Source organism: Nyctibius grandis, chromosome 4 (assembly GCF_013368605.1).
Source record: "Nyctibius grandis isolate bNycGra1 chromosome 4, bNycGra1.pri, whole genome shotgun sequence".
In the NCBI taxonomy this organism is placed as follows: Eukaryota; Metazoa; Chordata; class Aves; order Nyctibiiformes; family Nyctibiidae; genus Nyctibius; species Nyctibius grandis.
Genome location: NC_090661.1, coordinates 10,880,586 through 10,906,525, shown reverse-complemented (window position 1 = coordinate 10,906,525; position 25,940 = coordinate 10,880,586). Strand labels below are relative to the sequence as shown.

The 25,940-nt window shown below is 35.2% G+C and overlaps 1 protein-coding gene across 4 annotated transcripts in view; it reads left to right on the top strand.

The window, feature by feature from the left end:
• The window catches only part of USP47 (ubiquitin specific peptidase 47), a 58,663-nt gene that overhangs the window by 12,539 nt on the left and 20,184 nt on the right, over positions 1 to 25,940 (top strand). The window contains exons 2-15 of one of the 4 annotated variants that reach the window (XM_068398144.1): positions 3,021 to 3,080; positions 6,155 to 6,358; positions 7,295 to 7,408; positions 8,554 to 8,692; positions 10,352 to 10,448; positions 10,994 to 11,139; positions 11,971 to 12,050; positions 12,899 to 13,048; positions 19,199 to 19,294; positions 19,385 to 19,537; positions 21,570 to 21,737; positions 24,050 to 24,181; positions 24,914 to 24,990; positions 25,300 to 25,355. In XM_068398144.1, coding sequence (XP_068254245.1) covers positions 3,021 to 3,080; positions 6,155 to 6,358; positions 7,295 to 7,408; positions 8,554 to 8,692; positions 10,352 to 10,448; positions 10,994 to 11,139; positions 11,971 to 12,050; positions 12,899 to 13,048; positions 19,199 to 19,294; positions 19,385 to 19,537; positions 21,570 to 21,737; positions 24,050 to 24,181; positions 24,914 to 24,990; positions 25,300 to 25,355 — 1,672 coding nt within the window. Of the gene's footprint in view, positions 1 to 3,020; positions 3,081 to 6,154; positions 6,359 to 7,291; positions 7,409 to 8,553; positions 8,693 to 10,351; positions 10,449 to 10,993; positions 11,140 to 11,970; positions 12,051 to 12,898; positions 13,049 to 19,198; positions 19,295 to 19,384; positions 19,538 to 21,569; positions 21,738 to 24,049; positions 24,182 to 24,913; positions 24,991 to 25,299; positions 25,356 to 25,940 lie in introns of all 4 variants that reach the window. The other 3 variants (XM_068398145.1, XM_068398143.1, XM_068398146.1) reach the window with 3 other exon arrangements.

Below are 25,940 nucleotides of genomic sequence, written 5' to 3'. Positions count from 1 at the left end.
AATAATTTTATAAAAGAACCGAAATGGGAGTTACAATCTAGGGAGAAACTTGTGTCATTTGAAAAATAAAATAAGTTTGTATTGGTTTGTCCTCATAAGCTGAAAAATAGCAAGCGACATCTAAATGCAGTGTTAAAACCACTACAGTTTTGCATTTGAATATTATTTTGACAGATCTAGTAGCACTATTTTTTTGTTCCTCTATTTTCAACAAATTCAGAACCTATATGATACAAAGATAATGTCTTAGTCTTGCAGATGGCACTAATAACAATGCTTCCTTTGTTAGTATATACAGAATTACAGCTTGAATTACTTCAGTGCAACAATATGCTTTATGCTCTGCAACTGACAGATGCAGATCTTTCATGTAAAAAAGGTGAAATATTTTTTAGCAAGGTACATGGGGTAAATGCTTATGTAGAATGATGCTCTAGAATGTCCGCCCATGTCAGACCTGTGTGTCGGTTACATGTTTGTATTATAGTCTCTTGCAAATCTGATCTAATACATAGCCAGAAATTTTCCACATGCAGGTTTGGAAATGTCATCTCCTTTCTAGAAAAGGATGAGTGTAAAAGATGGAGTGACTTTGGATGAAAGTGTCAGTGTTTCAATATTTTTAAAAGGTTAACATTTGAAATTACAATTTCAAATTATTATTGATGAAAATATTAGCTTGAGAAGACTTCTGTGGTAAAATAATCATAGGATGATTTCCTAAATTGTGGCCTTAAGTAGCAATCAGCATTTACCTTTTTAGATGCTTACGCAGTTGAGGGTCTGCAACTTATTTTCCTAAGCTACTGGTCGTGTGCATACTATGTCATGGCATGGCAAAGCAGCAACATCTAGCTTTGAGGACTTCTCACATGTACAGAATAGATGTGCTTGCTACCCAAGTAGTTGCTCTTATCTCTTCTGATGCAAAGGCAGTAGGATGTTTTTGTATGTACTTGTAAATACCATGTGTATATTAGTTTGAAAACCCTGTGCTATGTAGTTAATACGCTTGTCTATTTTGTCAGATGTAACAAATTGGTTTGGTGAATTCCAGAGTAATTTTTATCAGGGTAAAATTTAGGCAACTTTATGTATAGTATGATCTTTGTTCTCTTAATTGTACATTAAAGCATAAATTTCCATGGTGAAAGGAGCTTTTCCATAAAATGTAGAATTGAGCTAGTGGTTATTATAAAATATATTCATAGAGTGGTAGAGTGAATGCCTTAATTGAAAAGTAGGCAGTGCTGCATTGGGAAGATGAACACATCCGTGTGATTTTCTGATTTGTCTTGTCAGAGCGGCTGAAGGCTATTACTTGCTTCTAAAATTCCTGAACATCATATAAACAGTATAATTTGTAAATTGATTTGTTTGTGTTATGTGGAATATTGAAAATCAGCTTTTGCCATTCAGAATTTATTTAGAGTGAAATAACTCTTGAAAATCTTTCAGCCGTCCTTCACTGAGAAATCAAGAGCTGAGAACCCAGCATAAGAGTATTTTTATAAAAGAAGCAACCTATAGATATTTCTGTCTAGTTCAAGTGATGCCTGGAGCCTGTCCTCCCCTTCCACCCTCCACTGCATGCACCAAGTAAAATACAACACTAGAAAACTACACGTGCCTCTCTGTATACTGGACTTAACTTGCCTGTCTCTGGAGAGGAGGAATTCAGGCTAAAGTGAGGACTCTTTGGAGACAACGATAAGGACGAAAAGGAGACTTAAGTTTTCAGCACAGGGCAGTATACTGATGACTATCATAATACTAAAAATCAGCAGTTTCAAAATAATGCTTCAGACTCTGTTAACCTTTAAGTCACTCCAGCAAAATGTAACTTTCAATTGAGAGCAGGTAACACTAGTAAGCAACAAAACATTTAAATTATAGTGTTGTTTTTCTGTTTGTTTTTTAATTTTTAAAACCTCTGTCAAATCTGAAAGTACAAACTGGTGTGAAGAGAAAACAATTACTAGATACAATTACCCATCTTGGATTATTAAAACTTCAAAACTGGAACTTCAGTTCTCTGCATGCAAAGAGAGAAACCTTGCCTTATGTGTCATCCTGCTGAGAAGTTAAATGCAGTGATCTAATTTGGGCTATTTTTGTAAGTCATTTGGTGGGGCACATAGGGCATGTCAGTAAAGATTATGTCAGTATTTTATGTTTTGATAATCTTTACTGAGGGCGCAATTGAAATTTGGAAAAGAGCAACGATGATGTTAGCATCGTCATTCTCACTTCCTGTTTTTCCTTTCTGGAAAAATACAAAGTGCAATGCTTCAGATTCAGGCACTTTTTAATTTCATGTTTGTCCATAGTCAGAAAACAGTTTTGTGTGGGTAATGTTTATTGTTGCATATTTGATGGTACAACAGAGGTACTAAGGCAGGCTTTCTGTAAGAGCATTGAGAATAAGAAAAGTCAGTAATTCATCACTTTACCTTCAGCTGAATACTTCAAAATGGGTTCATATTAATAAAAACTCTCCTACAGGAAATAATTCAGGTACGAAGGAACAGTTTCATATGAAACTGGATAGCTTCATAATTTATAAACGCAATAATAAACTGAATTACACAGTTCTATGCTAATCTTGCACTTGAGCTGTTTGAGGTAAAATGTTTGCCTATGTCTGGAGGGCTTTTTTAATTAATGAAGGAATTTGTTAGTATAAATTTATATCTTGAAGTGTTTACATTTTCTTAGTCACTCAGTTTTTTGCTTTATGACATGTAGCCTATCATGTATTACAACTTAACTAACATATTATGTAGCACTGCTCCTATGATAATATAAATGTTAAAATTGTGTGCACTGAACTTCATGTTAATAGAAAACTTGTTAAAATATTTGGAGGCTATTCCTTGTAAAGTTATTCTGTGAATGGTGGTTTGGAACTCAGCAGTAAACTTTTACTTATACTGTAGAACAGACTTTATGCAAAAAAAAAAGTCATTGTACTATTTTAAAGAATTATGAGTTGATAATTCTGTTTTTATATACTATAGGATATGTTTTGGAGTTGCAGACAAAGTATCTTTGCTGAAATGAAGAAGAAATTTTCACAGGTAGACTGATGAAATCAACTTTATAAAATGATAACCAAGATACATAGTAACAGCATGATGCTGTAGGTTTTGTTTATTTCTTAACATGAGCATGAGCTGTTGAATTTTTTGTGCACGTTCTTGAATAATAAAGATTATGTACGTATTAAATGCAATCTTAGTAGAAACTTCAAACTGAGTATGTGTTCATATGCTTTTACACTGGTGTGTGGGTTTTTGGCCTTCAGTAGCTTTTCATTAAACAAATGGAATTGTGTAACTGTCATAATATATCAGATTACATACTGATTAAAAGTAAGTTTTGTGTTTACTTTGTGGACTCAGGTTGATAACAGCCTGTCAAAATAGTTGAGGCCTGTCACTGGCCAGTATTGCCTTTTACACTATTTCTGTGGTAAAGTAGCCACAAACAAGATGTTAGCATTGTTGTCTGATAGTTCAGATGGTATGTGTGAATGCTTGCCATGAATAGAGTTGGACTGAGGTTTTTGCTTTATCTATTTACTATGAGCAACTTGAAGCAGTGGCAGCGCAAATGATGGCTTAATACCCTCTGCTATACTAACCCTGAGGTAAACCAGTTCAGTCTGTCAGAATTACATCTGTGAACAAGGAAGAGAGGATTTGTCTGACATGGAACATCCAGCAACCCAACTGGCAAATCTTCTGTAATCTTCTATAATTTGTTCGCTTAATGTTATTTCCATCCGTCAGATACTGTGTGTCTAATTATTTTCAGTAGCAACTCCAATGTAAGTCACAACTATCGAAGTGTAGTGGAGAAAGTGTGAGTAGTAGGAGTTGAAATTTGTAAGTATCCTCTTCAGAGAGGAGGGGAGTTAAGGTGTGGTTACGTAAAGGCAGTAGGACAACAAAGAATTGAGTCTCCAATGGAGAACTTCTGTTCCTGACATGCTTATACACAGTAGCAGGTCAAGTCGTAGGGTCAGTGGAAATCATTAAATCTGACTTAACTTACGTTTTCCTAGAGGAAGCTGTATGAATAGTAGCAAATGCCTCTTAACCTCTCAGCACTGTTTTATAGAGGGGCGTGTGGACTTCTGCCTGGAGCAAGCCTCTACCATTGATGGGGAATCTGAGTCATAAGTGTAGATTGATCTTAGGAGTTTGTTGGGGTTTAGCTGCTGCTCATCTTCTCCAGAAAAATCAAGATAGACCACTGAATGAGCTTCATCTTCTCTTTTGTAACCACATAATGAAAGAGACAAATTGTGTGCTTGTTTAGCCAAAAAAAAAAAAACAAAAAAACAAAGAGTGAAGCTGTGCTGGGAAATTTAAAGGAAAGAACCCAGGAGAAGTAATCACTGGTGAAATTTAATTTCTACTCAAATACAGCCCTGTGTGTCTCTGTGGGTGCTGTGGATGAAAGTGAGGATATAATATGTCAAAATGACTTCTAAATTGTGTTTTCTTCTTAATGTGTGGTTGATGTTTCAGGAATAGTTTTGTCTGTCATCTTGGAAAGTAGTTAATAAAATTCTCCAGTAAAGATTAAATGTATGAAGATGAAGTGTTGCAGATTTCCTGGAAATGGTGCCTTGAATCTTTTAGAGCATGCAGTTAATGAAAATTTCCACACAGGACACTACATTTGATAAAGTTGGAGAAATTGGACTTTCATGTCTTAAAAAAAATCAGTCTAAAGCAAACTAATATAATACAGATTAGGGGGAGGTGGTTTTATTTGCCCTTCTCTGGCAACTTTTTTCTGATGATGATAGGAATAGACGCTCCAGTCAGCTAACATTTTATTTTATAGTTGCATGAAGACTGTTAGCTCACCTTGAAATATTGTAAAATGAAGACATGCAGCATCAGCTAAAATGTTTCTCTTCCTTTTTTAAAGTTTTGGTGATGTAAGAGCTCTCATAAGGGACTATACCACTTCGGTGGTGGTGATCTGTGTTGTGAGGCTGGTTGTGTAGGAATACAGGGATGCTGAAGTTGTTTAGATCTTCTTTGTAGTTCTTCATTCTCTAGAAGATGCTTATGACATGGCTGACAGTTTTAGTGTGAATACAGTTCTTCCTATTTATTATTAATGTTTTTATTCACTGACAATCGTGATAACACTGCATGTGTCCCTGCATTTTCAGATGATGTGCCCCTTAGCCATGGGCTGAGATTTGGGTGCTCTGACATGCATTACTAATGCTTTCTGTGTGTTACAAGTTGAAAAGGCTGAGTCCTTGGGGACTAATTATTCCTTTTACTGACCTGATGCTTTCTTGTGTGACCTGTACTTATTAGTTATTCCTTATTGTTCTACAACTTTGTATAATTGAGAGAATTAATTGATTGTGCTTAGATCTTAATGGGTTTTCAGTGTGGGAAAGTGTTAGGAAAATGCTGTTTTCTTGGCTTACCTGGGTCCATAAAATTTTATCACTGTTCCATTACCACCTTCGTTCAAGAGTGCTACTTTTCTGATTTCAGATATATTGAAGTTGCTGTTTAAAATCTCTTTAATTTGTCTAGTAGCCATTTGACAATGTTAATTTTCTCACTCTGATCAGGCAGAAGAATTTCTCCTGTGACACGTGCAGCAGTGGATTTAGTAGAAGAAAGTTGGTGACGTGATCATGAAACTTTTTGTTTAATGATCAGCTTCCAAGATTATTTGGAAGCTTGCAGATTTTCTGGGTTGCATTCCTAAAAATCAGAAAAGGTTGCCTCAGCAGGATTTATGATAATGTCGAAGCAAAATGAGCTTGGAGCAGTGATTTAAAAGTCTTCCTGATTTGAAGCAGTCTTCTGTCTGCTTACTGGCTGAAATTCTGTGCAAAACTTGAGCAGTTTGTCTCTCGGCACAGTGATCCACCCATCCAAATTCCTTCTTGTTCTATGAAAAGGGAGCTTGTTTTTACATAGGTTTTCCAAAACAGGAAGGTTCTTAGTTTTCTTATATGTGCTTTCAAAAATAAAGTCACTTTTAGGATCCTTAGGTTGTAAAAGTGTACCACATTTTACTGGTAAAGTCTGCTTTGATTTTTCAATTAAACTCCAAAATTTTCTTAGCTTTCCTCATGAATTGTTGCCTGCTGTCATTTCAGGTGGAAAGTGCTGCCGAAGAGCCCAGGGTGCTTTGTATAATACAAGATACCACAAATTCCAAGACAGTGAATGAGCGTGTTATCTTGAACCTGCCAGCTTCCACACCGCTTAAAAGGCTGTTTGAAGATGTGGCTTCGAAAGTGGGCTACATGAATGGAACTTTTGATATAGTGTGGGGAAATGGAGATAATGTAACTGATACGGTATGGTGAAAGTGCTTTTTATTTCCTCTTGATAGCAAACATTTGAATCTTGACATTATAGAAAAGTGCTATCTGTATTGCATAGTGCTCATTTTAATTCCTGTAAAAATGTGTTCTCGTTTAATTCCTGTAAAAATTTGTAGTAGGTGCATCAGAGCAGACTGACACCACTATTTTGATTTGGCTGAATTTTATTTTATATTGTATCGACATTTGAGTCTCAAAATGTGCTCTTAATTGATATACGTATTTAATCCTTAAACAAAAGAAACTAATGTGATCATTCAGGTGTAGTGCTAGTTTTCATTATCAATATGTACTTTTAATAATAATACCCATTATAATTAATTTCTTCTTCTCGACAGAAGCATGCTGTATAGTGATTTTCCATGTTTCTTAGACCTATTTGAATTTATAATACAAAAAAAATATTATTAATATCACTTCTGTGCTTTATTGTAAATCAGTGTTGGTTTTAGTTAATGATTTCTATAGATGCACCTAGAAAACTTCATAAGATTCCTTAAGAAATAGACATTAGTTTATTTCAGGTCATGTTTATGCTTGCTGAACTTTCCTCCCCGCCCCCTTTAAAAAAAAGTGTATGCAAGGTATATAGGACACTAGATGGTTTGACGTTCTGCAAGAAACTTGTAGACCAGTGTCTTTACTCCTAAATAGGTAAACCAACTTCTAAGTATTAAACTGTACAGTAATACTTAATTTACACTGTTTCTTAAACTGTTCCCAAGTTATTTCAGTATTAATGATGAGTATGTTTTGTTTGTAATGGATAATTATTTATTTTCATTTCATGTTAGTGTATCAGAAGCTACTTCAAGCAATGTACTTGGACAGAATCTGTTAATGGCATATAGATCTATTTTTTAAAAAAAGCATTGTGGTTTTTTTGTTTTGTTTTGTTTTTTTTAGCAGACTCCAATAGATCAGAACAGTGACAAAACTATTCTTGATGCTGGTTTTGAGCCAGGGAAGAAGAACTTCCTGCATTTGACAGACAAAGATGGTGAGCAGCCTCATATAATGCCGGTAAGTAATATCTTCGTTCAGCTACGTAAGCTATATGTGTTGGGGGGAGAGAGATGTATGTTCTGTGTATTGCTCTTGTGAGATCAGAAAAATGAAATAAAATTTGGCTGTGTATTTCATACGATAAGCTTCTTCAGGAACCTTCTCAACAGACATTTAGACTACTATTATACACTTCTGAGTTTCTCCTGAGTAGGACCAATTCCATTAGTAATGATTTGCTGTCACTTTTTATTCATGCTTGTCAAATATTTATGTAATGCTTTGCTGTGAGTAATTTTCTAAGGTTATATAATTAATTAATCTTTGACATGTTTAGAGATAAGTCTTAACAATACAGGTTTAATTATATGCCTAAATCCTTTTCCTTTGGGTGTTTAAAAGCAATATTAGGCCACTGACAGAATTCTCAGAAATGACAGTGCTGTATCAACAGCAGTTACCTACTTCCAAATTTACCTTTAAGAAAAAAAAAAAATATAAAAGAAAAGTTGTTGGTGTTGCTAGAAGTAACTGTCTGCTGTAACAAAATATTTGAAATTTCCTATTTCTCAAATATGTGATGCAGTGAAAGATAAACACAGCTGCAGTTTATTTAAATTGGGGATTGGATAGACTAGTGATATTATTACTTAGCTCTCATGTCAGCATAATGCTGACCTGCTTAGCCTTTGTTGTGGACTTAAATCTGAAAAGGGGAAAAAAACCCCTCATGTTTAAATAAATGTGCACAAGGTCAGAATTTGAGGGTGACTCTGAAAGAATGTTGAATTGTAATTTTTATACCTAAAAAACAAAAGAGAAAATATCATTCTGTATTTCAGTGCAGAAAACTTGAGACATGGGAAAAGCTAAATTGCAGACTTGCTTGTTGTATGCATTATGGTACTGTACTTGATTATACAGTATTCTAAAGGGCATTTGCTTCCACTAATGCAAAGAATGATTTCTCAAGGGATTGAGAATTTGGAGGGCAGAATTAAAGTTACTCAAACAACCGTATATCTGCGCTTTCATAAAATTTGTGTGATACACTAACAAAATGGTTTTCTTAGCCACAAGAGAAAAGAAGTAAAACTTGTAGGTGCTTCAGTAAAAATTTGGTGTCTAATTTTTACATCAAATCAGTGTATTTATGTTTTTAGGAAGAGTCGGGTACAACAGATGAGAGTGCGCAAGACAGATTTATAGGCCCCCTTCCAAGAGAAGGCTCTGTTGGCTGTACCAATGACTATGTCAGTCAAAGCTACTCTTATTCTTCAGTCCTGAGCAAATCGGAGACAGGTATAGTGTTCTCTTCTGTAAAGGCAATGCTAATTTGAAATTATTGTAGCATATTTTCCAATAGCAGCACTTAAAGATTTTTGAAGTAAATTGCAATTTATTGTTTAAAAAAACCCCACATAGCTATGACATTTTCCATCATGTTTTCTACCAATTGTTATATCACTTTGGGAACAGAAGTATCCCATCCTTTTCTTACTTGTGACAGTGCAATTCAAACTCTCTGTCAAGGGCTTTCGTTTTCAGTATGAATCTGCTGCTGTGTCCCTAATTGAGTAATCAGGATAGTATTACCAAAAAGTATTCACCTCAAGCTGTGTGTTCACTCACAGTTTAATGAGTACTTGATACTCTGTTATAGAGGGACTGTTGCCAAATCTCTGCACTGCGTGTTTTAACTAAAGTCTTCCTCCTGTAGCCCCCCTGTTGCAGTTTCTCTGCCTGCAGTGTGATTTCCCAAGAGATTCATACTCTGCTGCCTGGCTCCCCACCAGCAAACTGAGACTCCCTCTGGAAAGGAACTGCAGCTCTGCCTCGCAGAGGAGCACCGGGGGATGTCCCAGGAGGCTGGCTGGGTGCCTTTGCTGCGTAGAGGGGCAGGAGGAGACAGCAAGTTACAGCTCAGTAATGAGACAAACTCCTGATCATGAATTTGCTGAGCAGACAGAAAGATGACATTCGTATTACACCAGTTCATGTGTGTTCAAGATTTTTTTGAGAGATAAGAAAGTTTATCTGCCACATACCATTTTTCATTTAATATAACTGAAAAGATGATCTGTATAGAGTAGAGTAATAAATAAAATACACATGTTCTAACTCAGTGTCTTCACAGAAAATGCCTGTTTTGCATGGAGTAGCTGCCTTTTAATTACTAGTATGGAACAGATTTTTTTTTTTTAATACTTACTAAGAGCTTTGGAGTATAAATAGGCATATTTAATTTCTTTATTACACTGTACTTTGGTATATGCTGCTTATTAACTGTTGTTAATATTGTATATTTTGGGGAAAATCTGAAAATTACGGTAAGATGATTAGAAGTAAATAATTCCCTTTTCAGCTAATAAAAATGACACTGATATTTAGTAGCTGTTTTAGTTGGTTGTTATGGGAGAAGGTTTTAGAAGATACATGTGTGTGGACGCTTTAGAGGGTTTTTTTTATTTATAGTTCTGAGATAATAGTACAAACCAATGCAGATACAAATTATATTTACTTTATAACTAGGATATTTTTAGTTGACATCAGGCAATCAGTAAGCTAGTACACAGTTGCTTCTTAACAAATTCTAGTTTCTTCTGTAAAATATTTAAATCTATTAGTGAAATATTTACAATTACCTCTGTCCCCATTGGTGCAGTATTGAACATTAAATATTGGTTACTGTTGTGCAACATAATTCATGATCACTGGAATAGCTTCCTGTCATTCAGAGAAATTGTTTCTGTTGTGTAAACTATTATTCTCTATTGCTCTCAGAAATGAGCAACGGTAATATTTCCTCAATTTTTATAGTGTAAATAACAATAAATGACAAGAGGTGGATACAGTTCTTAAACATTATCACAGAATTGTTTTCTTTTCAAATGTTTTAACTCTTAAAGTGATTTCCCATCTTTTTGTTTTGTTTCCATCTCATTGTTCTTGTATTTTTAGGTTATGTGGGGCTAGTAAATCAAGCAATGACTTGCTACTTGAACAGCCTTCTACAAACACTTTTCATGACTCCTGAATTTAGAAATGCATTATATAAGTGAGTATATATGATCAAAGCCTGTTCTTAAATTTGTGCTGGTATATATTGGTAGGAGACCCTTTTGAATTCCTTCTGACAAGATTTCCTTGTTTGGATACTGAAAAGCACACTTGAAGTCAAGCTGGATAGACTCTTCTAAATTATACCTGCTTAAAAGCTTCAGATTTTTAGTAAAATACTAAAATATGTTATTGGTTGTGGCGTGGACAAGCTTAAGCTTTATAAAGAATTTGCACCATCTTGAAAACATCAAACTTGAAATTAAGTTTGATACTAAGTGCAATTCATGTCTGTATTTATGCAGTGAAAGGCTTCAAAATTATTTCTTTATTTTCTGTTAGATTTGTGCATTTAAAGAATAGTATTGTCACTTACTGCAGAAATGGAAAGCAATTTCATTTGACTTTTCCCAAGAAGGAGAGCTTCAATTAACCTCTGTAATCTGGCAGGCCTCTTGAAATGTAATAAATGCTGATTTAAATGCCTTTTGAGTAATGTTTTGAAAGCACTTTTAATTGTCAAATATCTTGTGTTGTGAATAGATGGGAATTTGAAGAATCTGAAGAGGATCCTGTGATGAGTATCCCCTACCAGCTTCAAAGACTGTTTGTTTTACTGCAGACTAGCAAAAAAAGAGCCATTGAAACAACAGATGTTACACGGAGTTTTGGATGGGATAGTAGTGAGGGTAATATGCAGCTATTAAGCTTGTGTGATTTGCTTCAGCGGCTGCCTGTTAGGGGCCTAAACTGCTGTGGAAAAATACCGGAATAATTAAAAATAATTATTAGAATTCACTTTGTTTCAATGGAAACAAAATAGCCTAAATGGATACTTTGTTCTGGTGTATGTTTGATTTTTTTTAAAGAATGTCTGTGAGTTTTAGGCTGTCAAAGTAAAAAGCATATTTTTATAATTAAGCTGTCGTTACAGTTGTTAATTGTTTCTAAAGAAGTAGCTCTTTATGAAAAACTTGCATCTGTTTTAAATCACAAATGGCAAATGCACACATTCCACTTAAGCAGAAAATAATATGGATAATTCAATAAAATCTAGCACTGTATTTGTCTTTTTGACACTTGTGTAGTATAATTTTGCCCCATAACCTGCTGATTTTTCCATGGAGTAATCACGTGATAAGGACTTGGATTTCAGTGTCCTTACACTTACAAGGAAAAAAAAAATTGAGTTTTAGAGAATCAGTGCAAAGTGGGAAATAAGTCAGAACCAGTTTATTTTTTAACACTGCTTATTAGCATTTCTGTACTTTTTTACATATTCTTGCTTATGTATGCAATTCTTGTTTATGCCTAAACATTGTGAACAAGTTGGCTGCTTATTTTTCTAACTTAACTTGAGAGGCAGCTGCTTGTGGAATTGAACACTAGCCGAATAGTGAATAATTTAGTAAATAGTAGGTACAGATTTAAACAAACTGGTAGCTTTTTAGGAAGCATTTTCAGTTAGTATTGGGGCTAATAACATCTCTTGTTTTAATATTAATTTAAATTTCTAACAGCATGGCAGCAACATGATGTACAGGAGCTTTGTAGAGTCATGTTTGATGCTTTGGAGCAGAAATGGAAGCAAACAGAACAGGTAATTGTATAAAAATTTTTTCCTGTTCAATCAGCGGTGTGGTATTGTCGGGTTTTGTTGGTTTTTTTTTTAAGGGCGATTGTGAAAAACGTTAACTGAATTTTAAATACAAGGTATTGAAAGTCTGCAATAGTTGCCAGTTTTCTTCTTTGATGCGATAGTAAAGCTACTATAATGTACAACTTCCAAGAGTGTGTTGCCTGTGTTTTCCTCTCCTAATTAGAAGTGGAATATTCTGAACTCTGGATACTTAGTCTATATTTGAAGCACAGAAAGTGATTGTGTAACTCATCTTCTGTGATAGCTTCCTCTGTCAGTATTTATTAGGCTACATTGTGGACTCTTGCAGATCAAGCCCACTCTTATATAGAAGAAAGACAGGAATACATTCATTGCACATGTTACATTCTGATAAGTGGCCAACTTATAGGTCAGTTTTCAGATTCGTAGATTGGCAAATACTTCCTCTGTCTTTCTGTACCTACCTCTGGAGACACAGGGAAGGACTGCAGCATCAGTCTGTTAAGAATGTCTGCAAGATCAGGCTTGGTTTTAAAACGTAAACTTCAATTTTGGTAGTTTTATAGTCACTCTTAAGATGGGACTGTGAAGTACACTGCGAAGCTTATATAATGTGGTTTGAGAAGTTCATTTGTTACATGTTCTGTGCAGTGGTGGGGCAGGGGAAATCAAGAGATGGATGTCCTGCTGGGGGATGGTATTCTAAATGTGTAGCTATGCAATAAAGATTTAATTTTAAAAAAAAGACATTTTCATGTAAAACTAAAGAAAGGAAATATGTTCTGTTTCATTTGTTTAAAGCTCTGTTGAATATCTGTTTGTTTCAGGCTGATCTTATAAATCAACTGTACCAAGGCAAACTGAAGGACTATGTAAGATGTCTAGAATGTGGCTATGAAGGCTGGAGAATCGACACTTACCTGGATATTCCTTTGGTCATCCGGCCGTATGGCTCCAACCAGGCGTTTGCTAGCGTGGTGTGTACTATTATGCTGACTAATAGTGCATCCATACACACATAGAATACATAATGCGACAGTGGTATAATTTGTTACATGGTAAGTATCATCCTAGATACTCCATCTTGGGGTGTTCGTCTTTGTGCAGTGAACCAGCTAGCAAGTTCTAGAAGATTTTTTTTTGGCTTTTTGGTTTATTTTTTTTTCTGTTTTTTCTTTTGCCCTTCAATGAGTCCTACTGGTGCATGTATAAGGGGAGGGGAAATGCAACTTTATTGCCTTAGGGCTGCAGTAATCAATTATTTTCTTCCTGATAAAATCTTCAGCATTTACCAGAGATATTTTTATGAGATCACTAAGTTTTATTTGGGTTGTTCTCTTTATTGACACATCTGCTAAATTTTCATAGCATTGTTGAAAATCTTAGTGAAAGAACAGAACGTGACTTAAAACTTTTAGTTTAATTGCCATGTTGTTGCTGTGCTTTTTAAAGTTCACTTCTCAAATACCATATGCTTTTAACAAGCAATTTAATGATAATAAGTTGTATCGTACATCAGTGTTCTTGGTCACTTTTGCTCCAGCATTACTGATGTTGGCAAGCATATATATTGCTTAATAAATCTGTGGAAATTTTTTTGTTTTATTTTTTCCACTCCCCTGAAAAGAATTGATTACAAACTGTGAAATTCCACTGTTGTGGATTAAAATACCTGTACTATGGATGAAGTTGTGAGAAAGAATAAGAATAAATCAAGTCTTTCAGTAAAGGTTGTTTTAAACAAACACTTGTGTAATTGGCTTACCAGGATTATTTATTATATTTAAAGTATTTTTCCTTTTGTATTTAATATGCTGGCAATATTTTTTAAGCCTGTAATTCTTAACAGTAATTCTGTTAAGAATTGTTAAAATTAAGTTAAACTGCAGTGGAGGTTCAAAGTACTTCATACTTTAAAACTTTAAATGCCAGTCTTGAGAGGCAGTAAAGGTGAGGAACATTGATCTCACAATAAGGATTCAAGTTAGTAAAGTCCTTTGAATTCTTTTTAAGATTGCATTAAAATTTTTTAGAACTATCCAGCTAATTGAAGCTGTATTTTGAGCTGCCATTCCATTGATAGACTGATGTTTTATGTAGATGCCTTCCCTTTTCACCTTTTAAAACCCATTTCTAGAAATATTCCCTAAAACAAAATTTTTTGTTGTAATTTTTATTCAATAAGATTTTTGCGATCTGTTAATAAAAACAATTCAGTTCATGTAGTTGTATTCAGCATTTAAGAATGCATTGTACATGTGTCTCAAACTGAAATTTTTCTTTAGTAGAGAAGTCTATAGCAGAATGCTAAAAAAAGACTTTGTATATTTGTAAAAAACACAGAAAGCTTGAACAGTTAAGAACTTAAGTATCAGATTACTTTTAGTAGTGCTTGATATTTCTCCTGTAAATCAGCATTTACTGTGTTTGCTACATTGAGGAAAATAGTTTTAAGATTTTTGTTACACAGTTACATGGTTGCAATTTGTACTGATGCTTCAATTTTTGAGCTTTTTTAAATTCGTATTCTGATTATATTGAGTTGATTCTCCTCCCTGCATTTGTATTATCTATAGCAGATGTAATTTTTAGTTTTGTAGTCTTCAACAGTGGGGAGATATGGAGGATACTTGCTTTTGGAGAAGGGAAAAATCGCCTGTTTCTAAATGGAATTCTCTGAAGGTAGTATCCTCCATTGATCCATAGACGATGGTAATTTAGTAGGCGTAGGTAAAAGGGTATGACTGAGAGATCAAAAACTTCACACATGCGCTAATAGGGCTTATAGAAGGGAATGTAAAACTTTTTAGACCTTGCTAGTCAGCTCCTGAGGGAACTTGCAGCAGGCGACACAACCCAAGATAGGGGATCTAAGGAGGATACTACCTTCAAAGAACTCTAGTTAGAGGTAAGTGATTTTCCATTACTTTCTAATAAGAGAGAATGGATTTATGAGCTTTAAGTAAGGTTAATCTGTAGAATGCCACATAAAGTGTATTATCCCACTGTTCGACATTGTGTACTACCAAAACCATGTAAATACCTGAAATGTTGCATTTATCTGTAAATACATATGTGTTAGTTCTTAAATACATGGGAATGTTGAAGAACTGGGAAGGATAATGTTATATTTGCTTTATTTCCTAATACGAAGTAATTCTGAAATTCTTCAGTATGTTTTTAAGGTTTGTGTTTCAAGATTTTTTTTTTTCCTGATTCCCCACTCTGTCCCCCCAAGCTGATGTTGTAAGACTACATAGCTACAAACTCACTAGGGCATCTCTGGGGCACTGAGATCTTGTCAGTATGTATCTCAAGATAGTTTCTGAAAAAGTGCTTATACTATCTGCATTGTTCAAGGGCATGGTTTAAAAAAACCCTGAATCAGTCTTTTTTTGAGGTCAGTAGAAATATAGACATAAAAATATATAGCCTATTTCAGGCAGGTAAACAGGAGCAGCAATTCGTGTACTGATTTTTGTAGGTACTAGTATCTTTTGTATGGATGCTTGAATTTAACAGCATTAGATGTAAGCTGAAAAGACCTTTTTTTTACTGCAAAACATAAAAATTTTGCAAGATGAAGAACAGCTGAGAGAAGAGTGGATGCAATGGGGAACTGGCTGGCATGCTGAAATTGTCACTAGAAAACTGGAAATTCTTTGTAATACCAGAAGACTAGTAATAATATGAGCATTCTGGAGATGTAGCAAGTACAGTTCTCTTTCGTTAAGTGGTGTTAGTTTTCACCAACTTCTGTGTGTTAGCTTTTCTTTTGAGGGCGTAAGTACGCATGCTAGTAGACCTTTTTTGGGCAGAAATTAATTTGGACTTCTGTGTGAACTTACTTTGTGGTGTCATTGCAAACTAAAGCTGTTGAAGGCAGTTAGAATATGGATGATGTGATACTTTTTTTTTTTTTAAGCTAGATTGGTAACAACAAGGTCTTGTATTTTTAGTTGAGCAGATTCTTTGGACATAGTAAAACTGGATGAGCTCTGAAAATCTGGGATGACAATTAGTCTCTAGTTTTTTCCACAAATAGTTTTGCCTAATTGCTATTTATTGTGTAACTTTTAATAAAGATTCTACTGCTCCTGGTCACAGGTTTTTCACAAATGCTTTCAGTAAATACCTGTCAAACTACTGACTATATCGTAATGCATTTAGTGGAGAAGAGTGTGTCCTAAGTGCCTATCTTTAGCCAGACGATAATTAAAATGCCATAACAAACAGTTCAAATTAGTATGCTAAGTCTTATAAACCTCATAAGGAGAATATTAAAAACCGGGTATACTCAGAACTTGGCTGGACAAGGCCCTGAGGAATGTGCTTTAAGTTGGACCTGCTGTGAGCAGGGAGTTAGGATCAGATATCTCCAGAAGTCTCTTTCAGCCTATATTGTTCTTTTGATTCTGTGAACTATAAAAAAAGTTCAAATAGCCTTTGTCATACTAATCTATTGCTTGACTATAGTCTATTTTGAGTATGTGTGTGTTGGGAATGGTGGAAATGCGTAGTAACTCTTAGTCTACATAATAGTTACCTCTTTGAAGATAACTTCAAAGGTAACATTTATGCTAAAAGTAGAGTTGCCCAAAACCAGGGGATGTCATATGACAGGTTACGCATCATAGAAGCATTATCACTGGTTTTGCTGAGTAAGCTGTCAGAATAGAAAATGGTGAACTGGATTAGAATAGGAATTGTATTAAGAAGTGCTCTAATCAGCAGAACTAACTTTGCTGTAAAGATTATATAGCAGAAAACTGGAGGAGACATAAATGAATAATCCTGAGGAACAGCAATGTTCCTTATACAAGGGTTAAAAAATATGTGGGTATTCATATAGTTCAAAAAATAATGCAGTTCTCAAGAGTTTTAATCAGGTTTTTTGAAGCACAGCTCACTATGTGTGGTAAGCAGCAAAACCACAAGTGTAATACTTCATTCAGTTTTTGGGGGTCTGAAGGATCATTGCTTTTTTCCATATGTAAAAAATTATAGTATGTTTCCTTGTTAAATTGCACATCACATGAGTTTACGTAAGCATTACATAATGATTTATGCCCCATCATTTGTATATTCCTATTTATTCATATTCATGTTGATGCATGAATTCAGCTCTTTTCTTACACTCAAAATATATTTTTGTCTTAACTGACATTTGCTTCATAAGAGATAGAAGACATCACATAATGACCATAGAACTATGTTTCATGTTTTGTGTTGCTTAACTGTTTTACTTTCAAATACTTCTGAATATTAATTCCTTAACTAGTTTACAGAATAGTCAAAATACAATAATCCGTCTCTTCTCCTTTTTAAGCACAGTTATATCTTGCTTAGTCTTCTTTCTTACATTTTAGAATGAGATTCCTCACATTTCTGTGCATAATCTTGCTAAACATTAACTATTTGTTGCCCTTCAGTAAAAAAGCAACTTAGCCTCTGTAGCATTTAGAAAGTAAATAAGTAGATGGTAGTTCAATTCAGACTCTAAAATGTTTTCATATGTCTAGAGAGTCTCTATGCCTAAGAGCTGTGATTTCAGGACTGTTCAAAGGCTTTTCTGGCTGGATCCAAAAATGGTGAAGTGAGATGTCTGCCTTTAGCGTACAGTCATGTTATTCAGTCCGGCACATTTTTCATTTGTGAGTAGTTGTCACCTGGAATACAGTCCTTTTAAAAAGTCCTTTCTCTTAGAAGAGCAACAGAGCTTTTGTAAAACATTTTTTTGTTATTCTTTTTGCTGCTTCCCTGATTTCTCAGAAAGAAAGATGGGAAAAATTGGAGGCTTTTTGAAGAACTTGGCATATCCTTGTTTTCCTCCCAGTGTGACTTATCAAACAGCATGATTTAGATAGTAAACTTAAGTTCTATGCCAGCTGCATTGCAATTGGTGAGTTTACTCTGCCCAGTTAAGCCGTCTCTTACTTATTCAGACTTCAGGGAAAAGCTACACTCCTTCATAAGAGATGATTTTTAAAGCATTGTTTCTGTTGGTCTTTGCTTTAAACTGAATGTCTAAATAGGCAAGTGGTATGTTTTCACCTCCATAGGTGAACAGAAAACTTCTGGGTTCCACTTGGAGTTCAGAAAGCCAAAGCCTATTGGCTTGCAAGGTGACTGGGTTAAAGGTTTTAACTTTTAAAGTCTCTGGGTAAAATTCTTCACTGAATGTGTCTCATTATTCTTAGTGAATTTTGTTTGAACAAGTTTGTTCTCAAGTATATACAACTTCTATGCAATATCATTGTTGCAAATGATATTGGGGGAGGACTAATGATCAGTTTGGTTGTATTTTGGATATTCTTTGCTGTAGTGAGGAGCAAAGTAAAAATCATTAAACTCCTGGATTCAAGGATTAGTGACAGATCTTTTAGGCAGCTGCCAGGGTACAAAATCTCAGTTATCGGTCAGTCACTTCATAAGGTTTGTTCTAGGAAGCTAGTTCTGTCTTTATAGGAGATGGCCATATCTCATTCTCACTCCTTTGGGAGTGGAGCCCAAATACACTCTCTCCCACTTTTCACTTAAAAGATGTAATATATTCAAATGTAGATTCCTAAGTCCCCTTGTAGAATGGGACTAAGGCTGTCTTCAGGCAGGGCACTGAGGAACTGAGTAATGTTTTTTTCCTTCTGCCTGCCCCTGCCCAAGTAATTCTTGGATGGTATGTGTTGGGAAAAACTCTTCTTGAAATACAGAAGAACCATCTCAGAATTCTGGGAGGACAGGGCCAAAGCAGGGTCAAAAAATAAGCGCATTTTCACAACAGTTGATTGAACAGATGTGACTAAATGTGATGTGCAAGATAACAGGAATAAATGTCATTTTATATTGTATGTTTATAAAAGAAGAATAATTTGGATTCATCAGATACTGAATGAAATATAGTTAGCAGTAATTTGTGGTTTGACTATTTAATCTTGGACTGGGTAGAAAGTTTGATTTCTCTTAATATATTCCTGACTTTGTATCAAAGTTTGTCAATCAAATTTTGGTTGTAGATTTAATTGAAGTAATTTGTATGGGTTTGCAATTTCATTGTAAATTTATTGTTCTGATTTATACCTGCATTGTAAACATTTTTTAAAAATCAGGTAACATTATTTTATTATTAGGAAGAAGCACTGCATGCATTCATTCAGCCCGAGATTCTTGATGGCCCCAATCAGTATTTTTGTGAACGATGTAAGAAGAAATGTGATGCAAGAAAGGTAAAGACTGTCCAAATGATTTGCACAAATGACTTTTGTTAAACACCAGTCCTGACAATGGTAGCATAATCTTGTCTTTGCTTCGTTTAGGGTCTTCGGTTCTTGCATTTTCCATATCTGCTGACTTTACAGCTGAAGAGATTTGACTTTGATTATACCACCATGCACAGAATTAAACTCAACGATCGTATGACTTTTCCTGAAGAGTTAGACATGAGTGTCTTCATTGATGTTGAAGATGAGGTAAAGTGTTTGGTTTCAGAGAAGTGTCTTTAACTTTCTTGAAGTTTCTTATTAAGAAAACTAAAATGTCAGTATAATAAACCCATTTTAGCAATATTGTTCATCTACATAAAATGTTGTTTAGCAATGGCAATATTTTAATTTGAAGTTTTTAAATCTGTCCATGTGGATTTTTGTTATATTGAAGAGGAGGCACGTTTTCCAATCACTATAGGGTTTCCATGCTACAATAAGAAGCTGTTTCTGATTTCTTATATCTTCACATGAGTGATTTAAAAGCACAAATCTTGAGGCTGTATTTATACTGCAAATCCAGAATGAAACATTTTTCTTAAGCTTGTGTCCGAAATCTGTTTCGGTCACAAGAGGTGATGTAAAGTTTTGAAACTTTGAACGCTGAGGTTAGTCCAGAAAATATTAATGATTAATTACTCCCTTCTGACTTACAATGTTGTGTGTGCTGTAGAAATGAGATCTGTAAAATTTTACTTTTCACTTGTATCTTCTTCTGGCTTTTAACTCTTACGGTTTTGGCCAAAGTTCATATTGTGCAATTACATTCACCAAAAAGTATTTAATGTGCATTCTTCATTAAAGACTAAATTTATTACTCTAATTCCATTCATGAAAACATTATGTCACTTTGCCAGCTTGTAGTGGTATAAGAGAAATACTGCATTGATATGCGTATGGAGAGGCTTTTCTGACACTGTACAAACCTTTGGTTTATGAAGTATGCCATGTAAGCAATTTCATACCTCTCAAAGGGTTATTGGGGGGGGGTTAAATGAGAATGGAGATTGATCTGGGAGAATAGAACTTGAGACAGAACTAACAACTGTCAGAAAATCAAAAGAATTATCCAGAGGAAAGAGGATCAGGTAAGAGATGGATATACTGACTCGTACTAAATGAACTGCGTTCATAGTGTTGTTGACGTCACGCTTTTAAGCTAATGGAACACTAATCAGTCTTACTGTAATACCTTGACTCTGTCCAATGAGTTGAAATGGAAAAAAAAAAATCTTTGTGGATGAAAATATTTCCAGCCAAATCACTTCTGATTAACAGGGCAATGTTATAATAGGATTTGTTATCAGATATTAGACTTCCAGGTATTTAATTGAATTAACTAGTAAATGGAACGGGGTAGTAACAGATACAATCTTGTCAAGTATGAAACCAGGTAACTACAGAATCACAGAATCACAGAATGTTAGGGATCGGAAGGGACCTCGAAAGATCATCTAGTCCAATCCCCCTGCCGGGGCAGGATTGCCTAGACCATATCGCACAGGAACACATCCAGGCGGGTTTTGAATGTCTCCAGAGAAGGAGACTCCACAACCTCTCTGGGCAGCCTGTTCCAGTGTTCGGTCACCCTCACTGTAAAGAAGTTTTTCCTCATATTTATGCGGAACCTCCTGTGTTCCAGCTTGCACCCATTGCCCCTTGTCCTGTCAAGGGATGTCACTGAGAAGAGCCTGGCTCCATCCTCATGACACTTGCCCTTTACATATTTATAAACATTAATGAGGTCACCCCTCAGTCTCCTCTTCTCCAAGCTAAAGAGACCCAGCTCCCTCAGCCTCTCCTCATAAGGGAGATGTTCCACTCCCTTAATCATCTTCGTGGCTCTGCGCTGGACTCTCTCTAGCAGTTCCCTGTCCTTCTTGAACTGAGGGGCCCAGAACTGGACACAATATTCCAGATACGGCCTCACCAGGGCAGAGTAGAGGGGGAGGAGAACCTCTCTTGACCTGCTAACCACACCCCTTCTAATACACCCCAGGATGCCATTCAGTTCCAACTACCATTCAATTCCACACGAGACATGACAATACTGATCTAAGAGGTGGACTGAACACAGTTACTGGATAGACAAGTCAGTTCTCGATGGTGAATTGCAGAGATCTCTAGGTTTCTGAGGAGATTCATTGTTTTGCAGATTGGAATTTTTTCATTTTGCAAACGTTATTTCTTGTTCTGTGTAACTTTAAATGTATAAGAGTATATATGTCTTATTTTTAAGAAGTCTCCTCAGACTGAGAGTTGCACTGATAGTGGAGCTGAAAATGAAGGCAGTTGTCACAGTGATCAAATGAGCAATGATTTTTCTAATGATGATGGAGTTGATGAAGGAATCTGCCTCGAAAGCAATAGTGCAGCAGAAAGAATTTCTAAAGCTGGAAGTGAAAAGGTATGTTTAAAAAATGTTGTACCTTGTCTGATTCGGAGTTAATTTTCCTCATAGCAGCCTGTGTGGTGCTCTGTTTTGTGACTGACACAGTGTTTATAGCACACCAGTGTGTTAACTCTTGCTGAACAGTGTTGGACAGCATGAAGTCTTTCTTTGTCATTCTGCCGCTGTAATGAGTAGGGCCAGAGGTGGGCAAGAGGCTGGAAGGACAGCATAGCTGGGATGACTGACCTGAATTGACCAGAGGGATATTCCATGCCATATTCCCTGCTGTGTAAGGTCATGCTCAGCAGTAAAAACTGGGGGCTTTCCAAAGTAGGTGTTGCTCAGAGACTGGCTGAGCATTGGTCTGCTGGTGGGAGGTGGTGAGTAAATTGCCTTTGCATCGTTGTATCTTTCCCCCCCCCCTCTTTCCTTCACTTATTAAACTGTCATTATGTCCAACCACAAGTTTTCTCACTTTTGCTCTTCTAATTCTTTCCACCATCCCACTCAAGGGGAGGAGTGACTGACTGGATGGGTGCTTAGTTGCTGGCCAGGGTCAACCCACCACAAATGTAAATGCTAAAAGTATAAATATTTCTGATATTGAGGGTGGGGTGGGGGAGTGGGAGTGTGTGTTTTTATTAAAATTCCAGGAATTGACAAAGAAAAGCATGGAACTGATTTGGAGGTCACCTGAGAATAAAGGTCTTCCTAGCTTGTCAGACTGAGAATTCCCAGATAACTTGTTTTGGCAGCAGACCCTCAAATTGAAGACTATTTTGTCTTGTGAGCAGTGTTTTTTCTTTGGGGCCAACTCTGAAAGGCCTACCAGCTTTGACTGCAAAAGTGTCTTGAGGTTTAGTAGGAGAAGGTTGGAAAGTTTTGAACAGTCTCTGCCATCCATTTCTTGTCCTTACAAAAAAAGTCATATAGATGAGGCTATGGGTCTAAATGTTAAATAATCGTTCAGTCATCTTGAGTTAATGTAAAAGAGTTGAGCAGCAAGTCAGTCTAGGATAGCAGTCATCCTTCTGTGGGACATAAAGATTAGCAGAGATCTTCAAGAAACCTGATTGAATTTTCTTCCCAATACAAAATTCATCAAAAACTTTGAGTTCTGTGGTAATATCTATAATGTATACTTCATGTGTTGTTATTCAGTGAACTCATCTGAAACTTGGCCAATAGTTTTTTATTCAGACTTATTAGGAAACTGTTTGGCTGTAACTGCTACTTTTATAAATATTTAAAGACTGACTTGCATTTTAATCTGCACATCTGTCCCTGTTTACATTTACTTTAAACCATTTGAGAGGGTTTTTTGATAAATGTCCTGAATACTTTCAGTCTTAGCTGGAAAAAAGAAAGAAATTAATAGATGGTCACTTGACTGGAACAGGGACAGAGTATTGTAATGTATCTGTAATGCAAATGTCATGTCCTAGATTTGACAGTAGCTTTGGCCAATTAATTCGTATTACTTGTTCTCAAGGCAAACCAGCTGTCAAGCCATGTTGTTAGCTTTTTGGTTTGGATATCTTAATAATGGATGCGGTATATGCCAAGAATTTACAGTGCGTTTCCTCTATATAATCTAAAAATATTTAATTCTTGTAACACTTGTGTGAGTTGGTATTGTTCAGTTTTATTTTTAATGTATACACAACACTGAAGGTATGTCCTTAGTACCCTTTATTTCCTTCCTTTTATCTATGAAAAGAAAGGTTTATGACAGCAAACTCAAAGTGGTGTGAGAGAAATTAATTCAGAGTGCTGATAAGCATTAACGGTGTGTTGCTGGTTTGCAATATGCATTAAGGGGCAAAAAGCAATCTTCAGGAATGCAGGGAAGGGTGATAGTGAATAAATGTAAACTTTGTCGTTACAGGCAAGTTGGTCATTACTTTTGTTTCTTGGGTGGAGATATGTTTAATACCTATCTAGCGTAAGAATTCATGAATTTAGAGCTTGTACGAAGAAGTAGTAACAGTAATGCACTAAGGTGTTTTAAAAATATTTCGATGATTTTTTTTTTTTTTTTTTTTTCTTAAGTCGTTTGGTCTTTTCTCTGTCTCTTCCCACCAGGAAAAGGGGAAATTCCTCTTTACTTCCATTATTACATGCTCTGGTATAGTGTTTAGCGTATCAGAGCTCTGATTTTGTTCAGTGTCTATTGCAGTAATGCATTTCTGTTATACAGATCTGGTTTGTAACATACAACTATTTATATTTTTGGGTTTGTGTAATTGTTTTAAAACTTTTAAAATGATCATTTGATTACCTTTTCTTTACTTAATATATATCACACCTTTTTCTTCTCTGCCCAGAGTTCTTTATTGTATGAGCTCTTTTCTGTTATGGTTCATTCTGGAAGTGCTGCTGGTGGCCATTATTATGCCTGTATAAAATCTTTTAGTGATGACCAGTGGTACAGCTTTAATGATCAGCATGTTAGCAAGGTAAAAATAGTATTTTTTGTTATCTTGTGTACTCATAGATGAACCCATAAGTTTGTATCTTGCATGTGATTTTTCACTTATATAATGAAGATGGTTTTATGTGCAGGTATTTCATGCATTTACCTTGTTTCATATTCTCACCCTAATGTCCTGCCATATACATGTTTCACTCATTAGCGTAACTGATTTCTAGATATTTGGGTTTATTTATTTATGTATGGGGTTTTGTATGTTTGGGGGGGGTGGGGTGGAGTGTTTCTTCTTGATGGTGAAGGATGGATGGTTCATAAAGAAGCCTTTATTCATGTACAGACCAGGCTGGATTTAGAATTTTGCCTTCTATACATGTGAAGAATACTTCTTGCTTAGATACGTGTATTTGTAGATCTATTACAACCCAGACAGTGCTGTTAAACTTGTCCTGCTGATGCATTTCAGGTGTTACACATATCCATAAACATTATTGCAATCAAGAACCTGGACAAAGTTTTTCTAAGAAGTTCCTACTTAAAAAAAAAAAAAAAAAAAGTTTACATTCATTGTAAAATGAAGAGGCAGATCACTTTGAAATAGACTTTTTTTTTGCAGTCAACAAATAAGCAGAAATATTTAAAAAAAATAGAATGATTAATATTGTGTGTTAATTATATAATGCCATTTTTCCTAATGAGAATAAATGCATCTCGATTAGTGCAAGTTTCTCAAATAATCATTAAATTGATTTTCTGTTAGATAACTCAGGAAGATATTAAGAAAACATACGGTGGATCCTCTGGAAGCAGAGGCTATTATTCCAGTGCTTTTGCTAGGTTAGTAGTACTGTAATACTACTTTTCTTTCTGTCATATTTTAGTGTAATCAAATAAATGGCCAAGATGCATGTGCTTAACATGTTGGTTTTTACAACTATTTGAAGCATCTACTATTAATTTTAAGCTATCCTGATTGCTGTTTCAGATAATGAAAATAATGTATTTATTTTTGAAAATCCTTTTTGGTTACCGTATTGGTAAGATACTTATGATATAGCTCCTTACTGAAAAAAACAAAACAACTTTTGAAGTCAATTATTGCTCTCCTATCTGATAAATTCAGGTAACTCTTCTTTTCTCCACCAGCTCCACAAATGCGTACATGCTGATATATAGACTGAAGGATCCAACGAGAAATGCAAGTAAGTATGTTTTGCAGTTCTTAACTAGTAAGATTCTGTTGTGGAAAGGAGATGTTTTACATTTGAGTCCTAATTTTTGTGAGGATGGTGGTATCGGTATTTTCAGGATAAGCTAAAGTAACTTTCATAGAGGAAGCTTTCTTTTATAGCTTTTCATTACTCTTTTTATAATAAACCTTTATGGATCATTAGGAGGTCATCACAAAATTTTCTAATTTTTTAGTATTTTGGATATCATGGAAATGAAAAACCTATACTGTGTGACACTGAATAAACTATAATGTAATGCTATATTAGTGTCATGATTGATAGTGGAATAAAAAATTTTCTTCACTTAAAAATGAGTATGTAAGAACTTCATAATAACAAAGTTTTATACTTTATAACCAGCCCTTATTGTTTGGGTTTCAGTTTGGAAGTGAGACAATATACTAGAAGTTATATAGTCTAAAACAAATCTTGGATTTCATGGTCTTTTATTCCCCTCATCTCTGATTTAGTTCACCAAGGCTTGGCCTCATGTAGTAGCGGACGGGTTGATTAATCTTTGAAATATGACACAGCGGAAAATTAAGATTCTATTTG